The 17,776-nt window shown below is 38.7% G+C and overlaps 1 protein-coding gene across 1 annotated transcript in view; it reads left to right on the plus strand.

The window, feature by feature from the left end:
* LOC115223119 (fumarylacetoacetate hydrolase domain-containing protein 2-like) overlaps window positions 1-17,776 on the plus strand; it is a 47,640-nt gene that overhangs the window by 18,476 nt on the left and 11,388 nt on the right. Inside the window, 3 exon segments of the mRNA XM_029793531.2 lie at window positions 1,006-1,222; window positions 6,683-6,742; window positions 15,756-15,918. Of these exon segments, the coding sequence (XP_029649391.1) occupies window positions 1,006-1,222; window positions 6,683-6,742; window positions 15,756-15,918 (440 nt within the window).

A 17,776-nucleotide genomic window follows, 5' to 3' on the forward strand; every position in this document is an offset into this window, starting at 1 on the left:
TTCGCTAGAAACAGCAACCAAATCTCCTTCTCACTGCACCTGGCTGTTTAAAAAAAAAAGTGAATGTTTGTACACTGTTGCTAAGAAAAAATAAAAAAATAAAAGTCTGGATTGTCATGGCTGGAATTGTTGTAATCAAAAGTTGACTTGAAGCTAAACAACAACAAAAACAGCAGCAGCAGCAGCGGCAACAACAACAACAACAACAACAACTTGTCCATGCTGATTAGGATATCTTATTAACAGTCATGTGCCTGCTTATCAATTTATGGTAAAACTTTCAGTTTTATCAGCATATTAATAGTGGTTGTCATGGATGGAGATAGTGGTGGTAATTTTGGTGGTGTGAAGGGTGTAGATAGTTTGTAGATGTTTTATTGAACTGGCTGGTTTGTATTATCATTATTAAAGTTGAAGAGTATTAAATGTCTTTATATATAAACTCATTAGGTTTTACACCCACTTTTCCATGCTAGCATGGGTTCGATGAATATATTACATTACAGCTGGATGCTCTTCCTATCACTAACACTTACCTATTTTTCAAAGAAGGGATCTTGTATCTTACATGTCTTTGAAGGAATGAAGCCAGTGAACAGGACAAATGTCAATAACATCAGCACATGATCGGTTGGAGCTTTTTATGTGCCACTGGCACAGAAGTCAGTCAAGGTGGCACTGGCATCGGCTACGTTCAGATGATGCTTTTTACGTGTCCCCGGGACAGGGATCACAACTACAATTTCCATTGATTTTTGATGTTGATGTACTTGACTCAATAGGTCTCCTCAAGCACAGGGTCGAAACGGTGTTTCTATACTTGCCACCTGCACAGGAGTCAGTCCAGCAGCACTGGCAACGGCTGGGTGCCAGTCATAGGATTTGGTTCGATTTCGATTTGCTGCAGGAAATATTAGTCTTGATATTATTAATATTAAACTAAGAAATTTCTATTCTTCTACCAAAGAGACTAAGGTCATTTAATGCTTCCCTTTTTTCTTGTAGGGTGGTTGAAAACTCAAAGTGTTCAAGTGTAAAGGAAGATGTGAAGTTATTGTCACCAATTACAAATCCTGATAAATTAATTTGTGTTGGTATGAACTACAAAGACCACTGTGAAGAAATGAATATTGCTCTGCCCGCAGAACCGGTGATCTTTAGTAAGTTCTCCAGCTGCATTGTTGGTCCAACGGATAATGTTGAATATCCCAAAGAAACGACAGTAAGCATATTCTTGTATTCTTTTATCTTCTTCACTAGTTTCACTGATATCTATTTCTTTACTACCCACAAGGGGCTAAACACAGAGAGGACAAACAAGGACAGACAAACGGATTAAGTCGATTATATCGACCCCAGTGCGTAACTGGTACTTAATTTATCGACCCCGAAAGGCTGAAAGGCAAAGTCGACCACGGTGGAATTTGAACTCAGGACGTAACGGCAGATGAAATACTGCAAAGCATTTCGCCCGGCGTGCTAATGATTCTGCCAGCTCGCCGCCGTTTCACTGATATCGCAACATGGTAACCACAATCACCGCATTCAGGGGAAAAACCTCGTGACTCACTTACTTTGTCGGTCTCATTGAAAGCTCTTCTGATATCTGACTAAATCTTCTTGCTGTTCTTATCGAAAATGCAACAATTGTCGCTGGTGTTATAAATATGCCAAAAGAAATAATCCAGGGAGACAGCCTGTCTTTGTTTCTGTTTATTTTGGCAAGATATGTGCTATTATTTATTTTGTGTGTGTGGACTGAAGTCTAATATGGGGCAAAGATTTTTACTTTAAGACCAAAGTGGTTTTGGATTCATTTCTACTATGAAACATTTTAAGTGTCTTCTACAAAAGCCCAAAGACAACTGAAGCCTTGCGAGTGAATTTCATAGATTGAATCTGTGTAGAAATGTGTCATATATATGTATATATATGTGTGTGTATGTGTCAAGTTCGCAAATTCGTTGACTGGTACCTGTGCCAGTTGAGCAGTAAGAGCTGTTGTGGAACATATTGGCCCCAAGGTAGCAAGTGGTGGGATTGAGCTCAGTGCCACTTGACTACGATGTGGAGAACTCTTCCTTAAACCATGGCTGTTGCCAGCGCTGCCCCGACTGGCCTCATGCTGGTGGCACGTAAAAAGCACCATCCATTTGCAGCCGTTGCCAGCCTCATCTGGCACCTGTGCCGGTGGCACATAAAAAGCACCATCCGATCATGGCCATTTGCCAGCCTCATCTGGCACCTGTGCAGGTGGCACGTAAAAAGCACCCACTACACTCATGGAGTGGTTGGCGTTAGGAAGGGCATCCAGCCATAGAAACACTGCCAAATCAGACTGGAGCCTGGTGCAGCCTTCTGGCTTCCCAGATCCCCGGTCGAACTGTCCAACCCATGCTAGCATGGAAAACAGACGATAAACGATGATGATGATGATGATGATGAGAGCTAGGGCCTGGCCAACTCTTCATCTCTTGATTAGATAATTCGAAGAATCAAAAAAAAAAAAAGATGTTTGTGCATGTTGTGTGTGTGTGTGTGTGTGTGTGTGTGTGCGTGTGTTTGTAGATTATGCGGTAAAGTGAAACAGATGACAAGAAAATTCAAAATGAAACAAAATGCCAAACCATTGAAGTTTCTGTGTTTCTATCTGAAAGTCCTCCTCCTCCTCCTTCTCCCCCTCTTGCTGCTGCTTCTTTTTCTTTCTCTCCTCCACCACCACCCATCCCGCTCCCTTCCACCTCTCCATTTCTCCTCCCTCCCCAGTTATCTCCCCCACCCAGTTCTCCCTTCTCTCCAGTCTCTTCTGCCCCCCCCCCTTGCCCTCTCAACAGCTTTTGTCAGGTTTCCTATGACCTTTGAGGCCTTAATATTCAGAATTCCTCAAATCCATTGTTTTTAGAAATGTGTCAGGAATATTTATCTGATCTCGTGGTCAGAATGTTATCAAAATATTCAAAGAAATTCTCCTGGGGGCAGGTCTTTGATAAATTTGACATTCAAAGAACAAAGATTACATTAAAAAAATGACTAATGAATAACCAAGATATGGACAGCAAGATTCTGACAGACGGACACCGGCTGGGTCCTGACTGATTAGACACGAACCAGAAGGGATAAAAGAAAGAAAACTACAAAAAAAAATACCTATTTTACCTCCCCCCTTTTTTTTTGCTGTTGTTTTACCTCATTTGCTGACTCTGAAGGTGTGGAGGAAGGGGTAATGCTTGTGATCTTTGCAGACCCTTTGAGTCTGGGGCCAGATTGATGCTGTTAAAGGTCGCCCTTAAAGCCATTGCAGGTCAGTACCTGCCAGGGAGAAGATTTAGGCTGTGTGTGGGGAAGGATTGGGTGTAGTGGTTAGTATGAGTTGGGCATGGCTGTGTGGTTAGGGAGCTTGCTTCCTAACTACATGGTTTCGGGTTCAGTCCCACTGCGTGGCACTTTGGGTAGGTGTCTTCCACTATAGCCCCGAGTCAACCGAAGCTTTGTGATTGAATTCGGTAGGCGGAAGTTACTGCCGTGTGTGTATGTGTGCGTGTAGGTGCTCAGTGCCTCTCCCAAAGAGAGAGAGGGGGCATCGTGTGTGTGTGTGTGTGTGTGTGTGTGTGTGTGTGTGAGCATGTGCAATGAATGTGACAAGAGGTGGAATGATGGGAGTGGGTTGGGATGCCTGAGTAGGGGACCTATGAGAGACCGGTGAGCTCTGAGGAACATAGGCCATTATAGAAGCAATAAAAAATAGGAAAAATACCGAGAGATGAGACAAGAAAGAGGCTGGAACATGTCTGTTAATGCTACAGGAAGAGAAATGAAAGCACATGACATGCATTGACTAAAACTGAAGAACTAAAGAAAGGCCTGACAGCAGGGATCACCTGTTTCATCACCATCACCATCACCATCACCATCACCATCATTTTTATTTAACATCCACTTTCCATGCTGGCATGAGTTGGACGGTTTTACTGGAGCTGGTGAGGTAGACCTCAGTGTCTACTTTGGCATAGTTTTCACGACTGGATGTCCTTCCTAACACCAATCGCCCAGCAGAGTAGACTGAGTGCTTTTCATGTGGCCCCAGCACAGGCGGGGGCTGTTTTGGCATGGTTCTTACAGCTGGAAGGGCCTTCCAAATGCCATCCATTTTACAGTGTGGACTGGATGCTTTTTTATGTGGCACCAGCAATGGAAGGGTCACCAAGTAACTTTAGAGACGAAGATACTTTGAGAGGGAAGGGGACATTGGAGGAGGGGATCTTGTGCCAGATGATGAAAGGCTAGAGTGTGACAGAGAGACAGAAACAGGTGTCTTGCTCTAGAGGAGATACATGGTTACCTGGTGTGTATGTGTGTGTGTGTGTGGTGTGTGTGTGTGTGTGTGTGTGTGTGAGAGAGAGAGAGAGAGAGAGAGAGAGAGAGAGACAGAGAAAGAGATATTTCAACATATTTGATGTACAGGTAGTGATTACCCCATCCATGGAATGGAGGTAACATATTGCTCAGTTTACTGGTTAAGAGATGGTAGTTTTTAGATTTGGCTGCTATTTCTAATAGGACAGTGCCAGCTAGTTGACTTGTAAAGTGGAAGCACTCCGTCGGTTACAACGATGAGGGTTCCGGTTGATCCGATCAACGGAACAGCCTGCTCGTGAAATTAACGTGTAAGTGGCTGAGGACTCCACAGACACGTGCACCCTTAACGTAGTTCTCGGGGATATTCAGCGTGACACAGAGAGTGACAAGGCCAGCCCTTTGAAATACAGGTACAACAGAAACAGGAAGTAAGAGTGAGAGAAAGTTGTGGTGAAAGAGTACAGCAGGGATCACCACCATCCCCTGCCGGAGCCTCGTGGGGCTTTAGGTGTTTTCGCTTGCTCAATAAACACTCACAACGCCCAGTCTGGGAATCGAAACCGCGATCCTACGACCGCGAGTCCGCTGCCCTAACCACTGGGCCATTGCACCTCCACTTGTAAAGTAATTAATGTAAGAAAGACGGGGAGAAATTTAGTTGCATTTGTTGGTAATAAAAGATGTTTTAAATCTCTGTCTGAAGTCCTGACTGTTTGAGACATATTTCAATAGGGACACTGTTAATGCTGCTCCCTCTCTCATGCCTAGCTTTGTCCCTATAGGGGCAGAAAGGAAACAATGTGTGTGTGTGTGTAAGAGAGAGAGAGAGAAAGAGAAGGGGAAAGAGATAGGGAGTTAATCATCTGACCCAAATGAATGGGAAAAAATGGAATCTGACGAAAAAAAAGGAAAATGAATTAAAATTCCCATCAATGATTTGACTTCCCATGTGCCATTCCACACGGATTTCAGTTTCTGGAAATATCTCCGACTTAACAATTAGGACGATCACAACAACAACAACAACAACAGTAGAATAGATAAGAATGGAAGAATTAAATGTGATGTGATTCAGAATTTCCATGGATGCTAAGATGGAGGAATAGTGAATGTGTTTCATGTCTACGTTGAAATCACGGGATGCAACGTGATGGATGGGAACTATTTCGGTAAATGAATCTGATTGAATCCACTGGTGAATATTGCCTGATGCTGAGCAGATGAACAGACAAGAAACCGTCCATGGCCAGGACCAACTTGTTCAGTTTGTGATCTCTTGCTATCATCTGTAGTCATGGAGAAGATGGGAGAGATATTTCAGCCGGTCAAAGACCGATGTGGCTAAAACCCAAGCCAGACAATCATACCTACTTCTTTACTGCCCACAAGGGGCTAGACACGGAGAGGACAAACAAGGACAGACAAACGGATTAAGTCGATTACATCGACCCCAGTTGGAAACTGGTACTTTATTTAATCGACCCCGAAAGGATGAAAGGCAAAGTCAACCTCGGCGGGATTTGAACTCAGAACATAGCGGCAGACGAAATACCTATTTCTTTACTGCCCACAAGGGGCTAAACACAGAGAGGACAAACAAGGACAGACAAACGGATTAAGTCGATTATATCGACCCCAGTGCGTAACTGGTACTTAATTTATCCACCCCGAAAGGATGAAAGGTAAAGTCGACCTCGGCGGAATTTGAACTCAGAACGTAACAGCAGACGAAATGCCTATTTCTTTACTGCCCACAAGGGGCTAAACACAGAGAGGACAAACAAGGACAGACAAACGGATTAAGTCGATTATATCGACCCCAGTGCGTAACTGGTACTTAATTTATCGACCCCAAAAGGATGAAAGGCAAAGTCGACCTTGGCGGAATTTGAACTCAGAACGTAATGGCAGACGAAATACCTATTTCTTTACTGCCCACAAGGGGCTAGACACGGAGAGGACAAACAAGGACAGACAAACGGATTAAGTCGATTATATCGACCCCAGTGCGTAACTGGTACTTAATTTATCGACCCTGAAAGGATGGAATGCAAAGTCGACCTCAGCGGAATTTGAACTCAGAACGTAACGGCAGACGAAATACAGCTATGCATTTTGCCCCGCCGCCTTGCCAGACAATCATACTACATTGCTCTAACGGGGCATCTGGCATGGAAGGGTGGCATTGGTCTGAGCAAGTTGCTTAACGAAATGATGATGATGATGATGATGATGATGAGGATGAATGTTAAGAAAGGATAAGAATACGGTGTTCGATGGTTGCTAAATTCTCGTTCATTTTGTGTTTTTCTCTTTTATTTTCCAGCAACTTGATTGGGAAGTGGAACTGGCCATCGTTGTCGGTAAAGAAGGGAAGAATATTTCCGTAAGTATCTTCTTTGTTATTTCAAACATTTCTCTTCTCTTAGACCTTTCTTTCGTGTTTCTTTGTTCCTTTGCTTCTTTTTAGATTGATTCCATTCTTGACTATCTTCAGATGGTTTTGTTCCTTCATACAAACATGTCTTTTAGACTTTGGATACTTATATCTTAGCCTCCTAGCTCCCTGATCTCCAAGCCATGAACCCTATCGAGTAACATTACTCCAGAAGGTCCTTTAGAGGACCCCCATTTCAGCTGCTTTCCTCATCAAAATTCAACCAAAGCATGGATTTCTTTTACTTTTCTTGACAGAATGCCATTGCTCTCTTCTCCCTTTCCTTAGCAGGATACAGCTCCTTTCTTGGTGGAACTTGACCAGAGCAAGCCCTTTTCTCTCTTCCACTAGCTAGTCTTAATATCAGACACATTCAGATTGAATGAGACATCAGTTTACTGTATCTCTATTCCTCTAGTTCATGTGCTTGATTTCCCTCACTCTTATGGTTCTTGTCTCTCATGTACTTTGTGAAATGAAGTGGTGAGAAAGGACCTTTGGATGCTGGGCCTCACTAAGGAAATGATAGGGGACCAGGAGATTGGTAATTAGCTGTACTTGATAAAACAAGTCAAGCTAAGTATAATTGCTCACATACAGGCTGATCCTTTCAGGTGCTGGTGCCACATAAAAGGCACCCATGCCGGTGCTGCGTTAATGCACCCACATTGGTGCTGTGTATATGCATCCATGCTGGTGGCACATAAAAAGGGGTTGCTGTCAGGAAAGGCATCCAGCCATAGAAACCACGTCACATCAGGTCACTCTCTTGGTTTGCCAGCCTCGTGTCAAACTGTCCAATCCATGCCAACATGGAAAGCAGACATTAAACGATGACGACGATGACGACGACGACGATGACGACGATGACGACGACGACGATGACGACAACGACGACGATTATGATGATGATGATGATGATGACGATGATGATGATGATGATGACGATGATGATGATGATTAATATGATGATGACGACGACGACGATGATGGTGATGATGATGATGATGACGATGACGATGATGATGATGATGATGATGATGATGATGATGACGACGACGATGATGATGATGATGATGATGATGATGATGATGATGATGATGATGACGATGACGACGACGATGATGACGATGATGATGATGATGATGATGATGATGATGATGATGATGATGATGATGATGATGGTGATGATGATGATGATGATGATGATGATGATGATGATGATGACGATGACGACGATGATGATGATTAATATGATGATGATGACGACGACGACGATGATGATGGTGATGATGATGATGATGACGATGACGATGATGATGATGATTAATATGATGATGATGACGACGACGACGATGATGATGGTGATGATCATGATCACGATGATGATGGTAATGATGATGATGATGATGATGATGATGATTTCAAGAATCCGCAACACACACAAAACACTACTTCGACAACATGTTTTTTCCTCGTTTGGTTCTAATTATTTTAATTATTGTAATGTTGATAACTGCAGACTGGTTTATGGTATAAACCTTAAACTTTCACCCCGGGGCATCATTTCCTTATCAGCTGATGTCACAAGATACACTCTGCCTGACTGACAGTCACCGCTTCTCTTTTTGTATGTGCACACACACATACACACACACATACATGCATGCATATATATGTGTGTGTGTGTGTGTACATGTAAGAATGTATGTATGTGTGACTGTGTGTGTATGTGTCATTGCTATTGCTGCTGCTGCTGCTGATGATGATGATGATGATGATGATGAATAAGCTATATATATATATTTGTATTATGAACTTAGAATTTATCTGAAACATCAAGAAAAACTGGGTCACCTGTATATTGAACTGATAAGAATCTTTGTTGTTGACCCTTATAACATTCCAAAAAGTTAGTTGCTATTTATATCATGTTAATTATATGTTAATTAAATGTAATATAGTGTCCCTTTTTTTTTGATAAATATTGTTTTAATGTATGAGGATATTGGATTCAAATTTCGGTACAAGAGAGAGATTGTTGATAGGTAGATGGATAGATAGATAGATAGAGAGGTAGAGAGAAAGAGGTTGATAGACAGAGAGAGAGAGAAAGGAAGAGAGTGTGCATTATGTATTAGGCTGGCTTGAATCTCTAGCTGGGGTTAACCAAAGACTAGCTGGAGCCGGCTACCTCTCGCTGACTCCCCCCCTCCCGACTGCCATAAGGGCTGTAAAAGGGACTTAGAAGAGAAGTTTCTGATTGGTCTGTTGTAACCAATGCAGATAGGGTCCAGCTGTTTAGACTATGTTTAGAAGTAGGGGTGTGATCTACAGAGGACCAGCTTCATTTTGATGTATGGTACATGATCCTGTGCTGGTAATTATGCCTGTCCTAAACAAAATGGCATTACTTTTTGACTCACCCTCGTATATATATATATATATATATATATATATATATATCAGTGCCGCCTCAACTGGCTTCTGTGCAGGTGGCACGTAAAATGCACCAATCCGACCGTGGCCGGTGCCAGCCTCGCCTGGCACCAGTGCAGGTGGCATGTAAAAAGCACCCACTACACTCACGGAGTGGTTGGCGTTAGGAAGGGCATCCAGCTGTAGAAACATTGCCAGATAAGACCGGAGCCTGGTGCAGCCTTCTGGCTTCCCAGATCCCTGGTCGAACCGTCCAACCCATGCTAGCATGGAGAACGGACGTTAAACGATGATGATGATGATATATATATATATTATATATATATATATATATATATATATATGAAGTGGGACAAGTAGTGAAATGTGATGTTGTTGATAGTTCAATGTATGTTGTCGGATGTAGCAGATGAAGATAGGCATGTTGGATGACATCAAAGGAAAAACAATGAGGAAAGCTCCAGAATGTACTTTTAAACAGTTTATTTGGTTAACAGTTGCATTTACATGTTGGAGACACAAAGCTTGATCTGAAATTTCAATAAAGGCCACTACGCAAAGTCGCCAACTGTTTCGAGTCGATGAAGGTAAAAACAGGAGAAATAATATGTTGATGTGATGAGATAGCAGAGGGCATCTTTTGTGTCTGTGTGTGCGTTGGTCATTTGGTTGTGTTGTGTTGTTTTTCTGTCTCATCTGTTCGTGTTCAGCAACTGCTACTGTCTTGTGTCATTGCCCATCTAGCTGGTCACCACTGACTATGTGGCTGTCTGTTGACTGCTTGCCTGTCACTAGCTACCTGGCTCTCTGTCATGTGTCCAAGGAAACCAATGTTTATAACTGTCATCCTAGTTAGAAGGATAGGTATTTCATAGGAGTAGTTTGTACTTATATAGGTCACCTGCTGGCCAGCTGAACCCTTTGGGAAACTGTTCAGGCTGGAGGCCCAAGTGGAAACTCATCCATCACTTCTGACAGGACAAAGAGATTTTTTTGTGCCTGGTCAATGAATAGCGGTGGATCAGGCGAGCGAGAATCTTTAGATTCAGTTTCAAATCTCAGTCCAGAGAATAAAATGTAGTTTCCGATGATGATGATGATATATATATAAATATAAATATATTTGCGAGACACCAGGGTGAATATATCTCATCAACTGCATCAGCAGCAGTCAGGTGCCCACGATGTATCTAGGGGTCGGTTACTTAAGATGCTCCAGTTCCCTCTATGTTATATTGCATGCATACAATGGTTTGCGATGCCTTGTATTTTCAAAATAGGGACATGATGCAGCACCGGGCGGCTGGGGGTGTTTGTCTCCCCTTCATAAATGTATATAAGGACACAGGAAAAATGTGTCAAAGCCATCAGGAGGCGTCGAGGCTTCCTAGGGCTAAACAGCAGTGGTGTACCCCCTACTGTGACGTTCGTGTTAGATTGACAGTATACAACCATTCTATCGCCCCACCACCGTACATGTCTCTATGAGAGATTTAGAAATTTAGTATTTCTGATATATATATATATATATATCTATATTGTATAGAGGGCATTATTACATATAAATGCCTCACACTAAGAGGGACAAAGTCATTACTACCAAAATTATACTAATCATACCTAAATGCAGTTTTTCAAAGCAAGACATTTAAAAAAATGAATTTAGTTCTGTATCACCATGATTTCACATTCAACTTACATCTTATGATCATCAGCAGAACTGATTCTGAACACATCATAAATAAACTACCAACCTTACGTAGCGAAGACGAACAGACAACTGCCCACTCCGGCCAAGCACATGGAATGTTTATAAATCATATATCCGGTAAATGGCGGGCTTTTTACGAACTGCATGTCGGGTAATGAAAAGTATTTCGGAATAAGTTTAACAATTAAGGATAATCTCTTAATAAGGGATCTTAACAAGAAATTATCGGGTAGTTAGCGTGAAAACCTCATAAAAGAAAAGAATTCGAAAATAATTTTTTTTCTTTTGAACAAATTAATTATATCTATATTGTATAGAGGGCATTATTACATATAAATGCCTCACACTAAGAGGGACAAAGTCATTACTACCAAAATTATACTAATCATACCTAAATGCAGTTTTTCAAAGCAAGACATTTAAAAAATGAATTTAGTTCTGTATCACCGTGATTTCACATTCAACTTACGTCTTATGATCATCAGCAGAACTGATTCTGAACACATCATAAATAAACTACCAACTTACGTAGCGAAGACGAACAGACAACTGCCCACTCCGGCCAAGCACATGGAATGTTTATAAATCATATATCCGGTAAATGGCGGGCTTTTTACGAACTGCATGTCGGGTAATGAAAAGTATTTCGGAATAAGTTTAACAATTAAGGATAATCTCTTAATAAGGGATCTTAACAAGAAATTATCGGGTAGTTAGCGTGAAAACCTCATAAAAGAAAAGAATTCGAAAATAATTTTTTTTCTTTTGAACAAATTAATTATATCTATATTGTATAGAGGGCATTATTACATATAAATGCCTCACACTAAGAGGGACAAAGTCATTACTACCAAAATTATACTAATCATACCTAAATGCAGTTTTTCAAAGCAAGACATTTAAAAAATGAATTTAGTTCTGTATCACCGTGATTTCACATTCAACTTACGTCTTATGATCCTCAGCATATATATATACATATATATATATATATATACACACATACATACATGAATTAGCAATTAACCATTAAGATTCTCAGGTCAAAACTAAAGTAAGTCTAATACTCTTATCTGTTGGATAAATTGCTAATCAATGTAATGTCACGTTTTCACCTGTTTGTGGGTTGGGAGTGGAAAGGGTGGGTATTTTGTTAGTGGTATATACACCAAAGTGTTACCCCTCATATGATGGGTAACTTTCATAGTATACTTTTGCCAGCAGGTGTAATATCAGGAAATAGGGCATACAGGCAATAATTCTAATTTAAATTCTCTCTCTCTCTATATATATATACATATATATATATACTCTTTCTTTACTCTTTTACTTGTTTCAGTCATTTGACTGCGGCCATGCTGGAGCACCGCCTTTAATCGAGCAACTCGACCCCGGGACTTATTCTTTTGTAAGCCCGGTACTTATTCTATCGGTCTCTTTTGCCGAACCGCTAAGTAACGGGGACATAAACACACCAGCATCGGTTGTCAAGCAATGCTAGGGGGACAAACACAGACACACAAACACACACATATATATATATATATATATATATACATATATGCGACGGGCTTCTTTCAGTTTCCATCTACCATATCCACTCCCAGGGCTCTGATTGGCCTGAGGCAGTAATAGAAGACACTTGCCCAAGGTGCCATGCAGTGGGACTGAACCCGGAACCATGTGGTTGGTAAACAAGCTACTTACCACACAGTATATATATATAACAAAACTTCATGCTGCATCAATGATATGTCACATATTTACTTTGTTATTGTTTACAATAGAATGGTTGTATACTGTCAACTTAACGTGACAGTCCTGTAAGGGAATTTCACCACCGCTGTTTAGCCCTAGGAAGCATCGATGCTTCCTGTCGGCCTTGACACATTATTCCTGTGTCCTTATATACATTTACGAAGGGAAGACAAACACCCCCAGCAGCCAGGCCTGCATCGTATATAAGGACACAAGAATAATGTGTCAAAGCCATCAGGAAGCGTTGATGCTTCCTAGGGCTAAAAAGCGGTGGTGTAACCCCCTACTGTCACGTTCACGTTAGATTGACAGTATACAACCATTCTATCGCCCCCACCACCGTATATATCTCTATGAGATATTTAGAAATTTAATATTTCTGTTTACAATAATTTTCTCTTTAAATGGAGCGGGATGTTTAAAGTTAGAAACGCACACGAGTTGACGTAACGAATATTTTAGAAATAGATGTTAAATACTGTCTCCAACTGAGGATTACAAAGCATGTTTTATCATGCACAGCATGAAATCAATTGATATTGGGCTATGTATTAAAAGTGGCTTCAAATTCCAGGCAGGCTTATTTTTAAAATATTCATTACATTGCTTCTGTGTGTATTTATCATAGAATTGGTGGTTTTTATGAAGCTTAATCCTTCTTTTCTTTAAATATTTTATACCTGTTTAGGTAGAAGTCTTGCTAGCCACTTCGTTATCACTGATTTTAACAGTAATAATACTTCACATATTTACTTTATATATATATATATATATATATATATAATAAATATTAGGGAATAAATCCAAACTTACAGGGAAAAATCAGATTTAGGATTGAATCCAATTTTATAGTAAAATATTATATTATATTAGTCTCTAATTTAATATAATATATATATATATATATATATATATATATATATTTAACAATTAAGGATAACTTCTTAATAAGGAATCTTAACAAGAAATTATCAGGTAGATAGCGTGAAAAACCTCATAAGAGAAAAATTTCGAAAATAATTCTTTCTTATTGAACATATTAATTTATATATAGAGGGCATTATTATACATACATGCCTCACGCTAAGAGGGACATCAGTCATTTCTACCAAAAAATTTTACTAATCATACCCAATGCAATTTTTCAAAGCAATTTTTGTGGTAAGTGCGAAATCACAGGTGATACAAGACTAAATTCATTTTTTAAATGTCTTGCTTTGAAAAATTGCATTGGGTATGATTAGTAAAATTTTTTGGTAGAAATGACTGATGTCCCTCTTAGCGTGAGGCATGTATGTATAATAATGCCCTCTATATATAAATATATATATATATATATATATATATATATATATATATATATATATATATAAAAATGAAAGAATGGAGTCGAACGACGATTAACAAAATTCCTTGTTAAAGAATTTTGTTAAATCGTCGTTCGACTCCATTCTTTCATTTATCTATAGTAAAAAAACACACAAATTTCCACACGAAAGCACGTGATTTCTGTCCTTGGCATGTAGCTTCAACCGTGCTTTCTGACGTAAATTTGCTACCCGGGTATCGGTTAACCGAATTATCCATACTAGGATAATTCATTCAACTATATATATATATATATATATATATGTATATGTGTGTATGTGTGTGTGTATGTGTATATATATATATATATATATTTGGTGTGAATGGTTTTGTTATATGGTGCCGTGTTTTACAATCCTGTAAATAATAATCTTTTCTTCTCTAGGCACAAGGCCTGAAATTTTTCTGGGAGGAGGGGGGCAGTCGATTAGATCAACTCCAGTATGCAACTGGTACTTAATTTATTGACCCCAAAAGGATGAAAGGTTAAGTCGACCTCAGTGGAATTTGAACTCAGAATGTAAAGACAGACGAAATGCTGCTAAGCATCTCACCCGGTGTGCTAACGTTTCTGCCAGCTCACCTCTTCCTGTAAATAATAATAATGGTATTTATATAAGCTCAAAGCTTATGACAATCATCGTGCAATGACTAAAGAAAGTAGTCTAATAAAGGGGCATATAAGCCTTTGACAGAAAAAAGAAGGCTTTCCTATCCTACAATTAAGGTTCAGTTGAATTCCTCCTAAGTTCATTCTGTTACAATAATAGCAACAGGAATGTAATTCTTTTATTCTCTAGTTCTGTTGAAAAATTTGCTAAAAAATTATAATGGAGTATCCTGTATGCTTCTGAGGAGGGAAGCATATTTCAAATTGATGTGATGCTTGCATTGATTCATTGAATGGAGCCACCTGAAACGGCTGTAATGCATTAATACCTGGACATCCTTGTTACTTATTTGCTTTATATATATATATGTATATATCATCATCATCATCATCATCATCGTTTAATGTCCCTTTTTCATGCTGGCATGGGTTGGATGGATTGACTGAGGACTGGCAAGCCAGGAGACTGCACCAGGCTCCAATCTGATCTGGCAATTAATCTTTGAACATTCTTTGATCATTCTTTGACTGTTCTTTGATCAATCTTTGATCAATCTTTGATTGTTCTTTGATTGTTCTTTGATCAATCTTTGATTGTTCTTTGATTGTTCTTTGATCAATCTTTGATTGTTCTTTGATTGTTCTTTGATCAATCTTTGATTGTTCTTTGATTGTTCTTTGATCAATCTTTGATAGTTCTTTGATTGTTCTTCGATCAATCTTTGATTGTTCTTTGATTGTTCTTTGATCAATCTTTGAACATTCTTTGATCAATCTTTGATTGTTCTTTGATCAATCTTTGAACATTCTTTGATCATTCTTTGATCAATCTTTGACTGTTCTTTGATCATTCTTTGACTGCTTTTTGATCATTCTTTGATCAATCTTTGATTGTTCTTTGATCAATCTTTGAACATTCTTTGATCATTCTTTGATCAATCTTTGACTGTTCTTTGATCATTCTTTGACTACTTTTTGATCATTCTTTGATCAATCTTTGATCATTCTTTGACATTTGAGTAGTGTTTCTTTCTTTCTTTGTATTCATTCTTTGATGTTCCATATTTCTGTTTCAGCTCAAAGAAGCAATGTCTTACGTGTTTGGTTACACTGTTGCCTTTGACGTGAGCGCCCGAGACTGGCAGCTGCAGAAAAATGGACAACAATGGCTTCTGGGGAAATCTATGGATACGTTTTGTCCTTTGGGACCATGCATTGTTATGAAAGAAGACATTGCTGGTAAATAATAATAATAATAATAATAATAATAATAATAATCATAATAATAATAATAATAATAATCATAATAATAATACTGATAATAATGATAATAATAATCATAATAATAATAATAATAATAATAATGATAATAATAATAATAATAATAATAATCATAATCATAATAATAATAATAATAATGATAATATAATCATAATAATAATAATAATAATAATAATAATGATAATAATAATCATAATAATAATGATAATAATAATAATGATAATTATAATAATAATAATAATAATAATAATACTGATGATGATGATGATGATGATGATGATCTTTTCTACTGGAAGCATAAAGCCTCAAATTTTGGGAAAGGGATAAGTCGATTACATTGACCCCAGTGCTATACTGGTACTTGCTTAATTGACACCGAAAGGATGAAAGGCAAAGTCGACCCTGGCAGAATTTGAACTCAGAATGTAGCGGCAGACAAAATACTGTTAAGCATTTTGCCTGGCAGGCTAATGATTCTGTCAGCTCGCCGCCTTAATAATTATCATAATGATAATTATCATAATAATAATAATAATAATAATAATAATAAAAGGGGCTGATAGCTACCTAACTCAGATACTAGGAAACCCCAAAATGGCAGAAATTTAAAAGATAGTGCTCATGGGAACTGCTCATATCCTACGCAAAATACTTTCTATGTAATCTCAAGGCTTAAAATAAACAATTTTCGTTTTTTTTAAAGACATTCACTAGTACAACATAAAAAAAACAAAAACAAATATATGGCACACTAGGCATAACAACAACGTGAACTTCCAGCCTGTTGTCTCTTGAGGTCTCTGGGAGAGACTTTGAGCCAACTTGTACAAATATAAAGCAAAAGACAAAAGGAATAATAATAATAATAATAATATAATAATAATAATAATAATAATAATAATAATAACAATGATTTCTTTATTGACCGTAAAGGGTTTACATTAAAAAAAAACAGGACAGAGAGTACACGACAAAACAATGAACGTGTGTATGTGTGTATGTATGTATTTATGTATGTGTGTGTTCTGTTATGAGGGTTTTGCGTGTAAACAGGTAATGGGAAAAAACAAAATAATAATAATAATAATAATTCTTTCTAATCCTGGCATAAATTTTGGAGAAGGAATTTAGTCAGTTTCATTGAGCCCAGTGCCCAACTGGTACTTATTTCATTGACCCCAAAAGGATGGAAGCCAAAGTTGACTTTGGCAGAATTTGAACTCAGAACATGAAGACAGATAAAATGCTGCTAAGCATTTTTGCCCGGCATGCTAACGATTCTGCCAGCTTGCTGCCTTTCTCGTAAAGACAGATGAAATACCTATTTCTTTACGACCCACAAGGGGCTAAACACAGAGAGGACAAACAAGGACAGACAAACGGATTAAGTCGATTACATCGACTCCAGTGTGCAACTGGTACTTATTTAATCGACCCAGAAAAGATGAAAGGCAAAGTCGACCTCAGCGGAATTTGAACTCAGAACGTAACAGCAGACGAAATACCATTAAGAATTCTGTCCGGCATGCCAGCGATTCTGCCAGTTTGCTGGCTTAATAATAATAATAATAATAATAATAATAATAATAATAATAATAATCCTTTCAAATTTTGGCACAAGGTCAGAAATTTCAGGGAAGGGTTAAGTCAGTTGCATCGACCCATCCCCAGTATTTAACTGGTACTTGATTTATTGACCCCAGATAGAATGAAAGGTAAAGTCGATCTTGGCGAAATTGGAACTCAGAATGCAAAGATGGATGGAATAGCGTTAAGCATTTGCCTGGTGTGCCAACGATTCTGGCAGCTTGCCGTC

This window comes from Octopus sinensis, linkage group LG22 (assembly GCF_006345805.1).
Source record: "Octopus sinensis linkage group LG22, ASM634580v1, whole genome shotgun sequence".
Classification (NCBI taxonomy): Eukaryota; Metazoa; Mollusca; class Cephalopoda; order Octopoda; family Octopodidae; genus Octopus; species Octopus sinensis.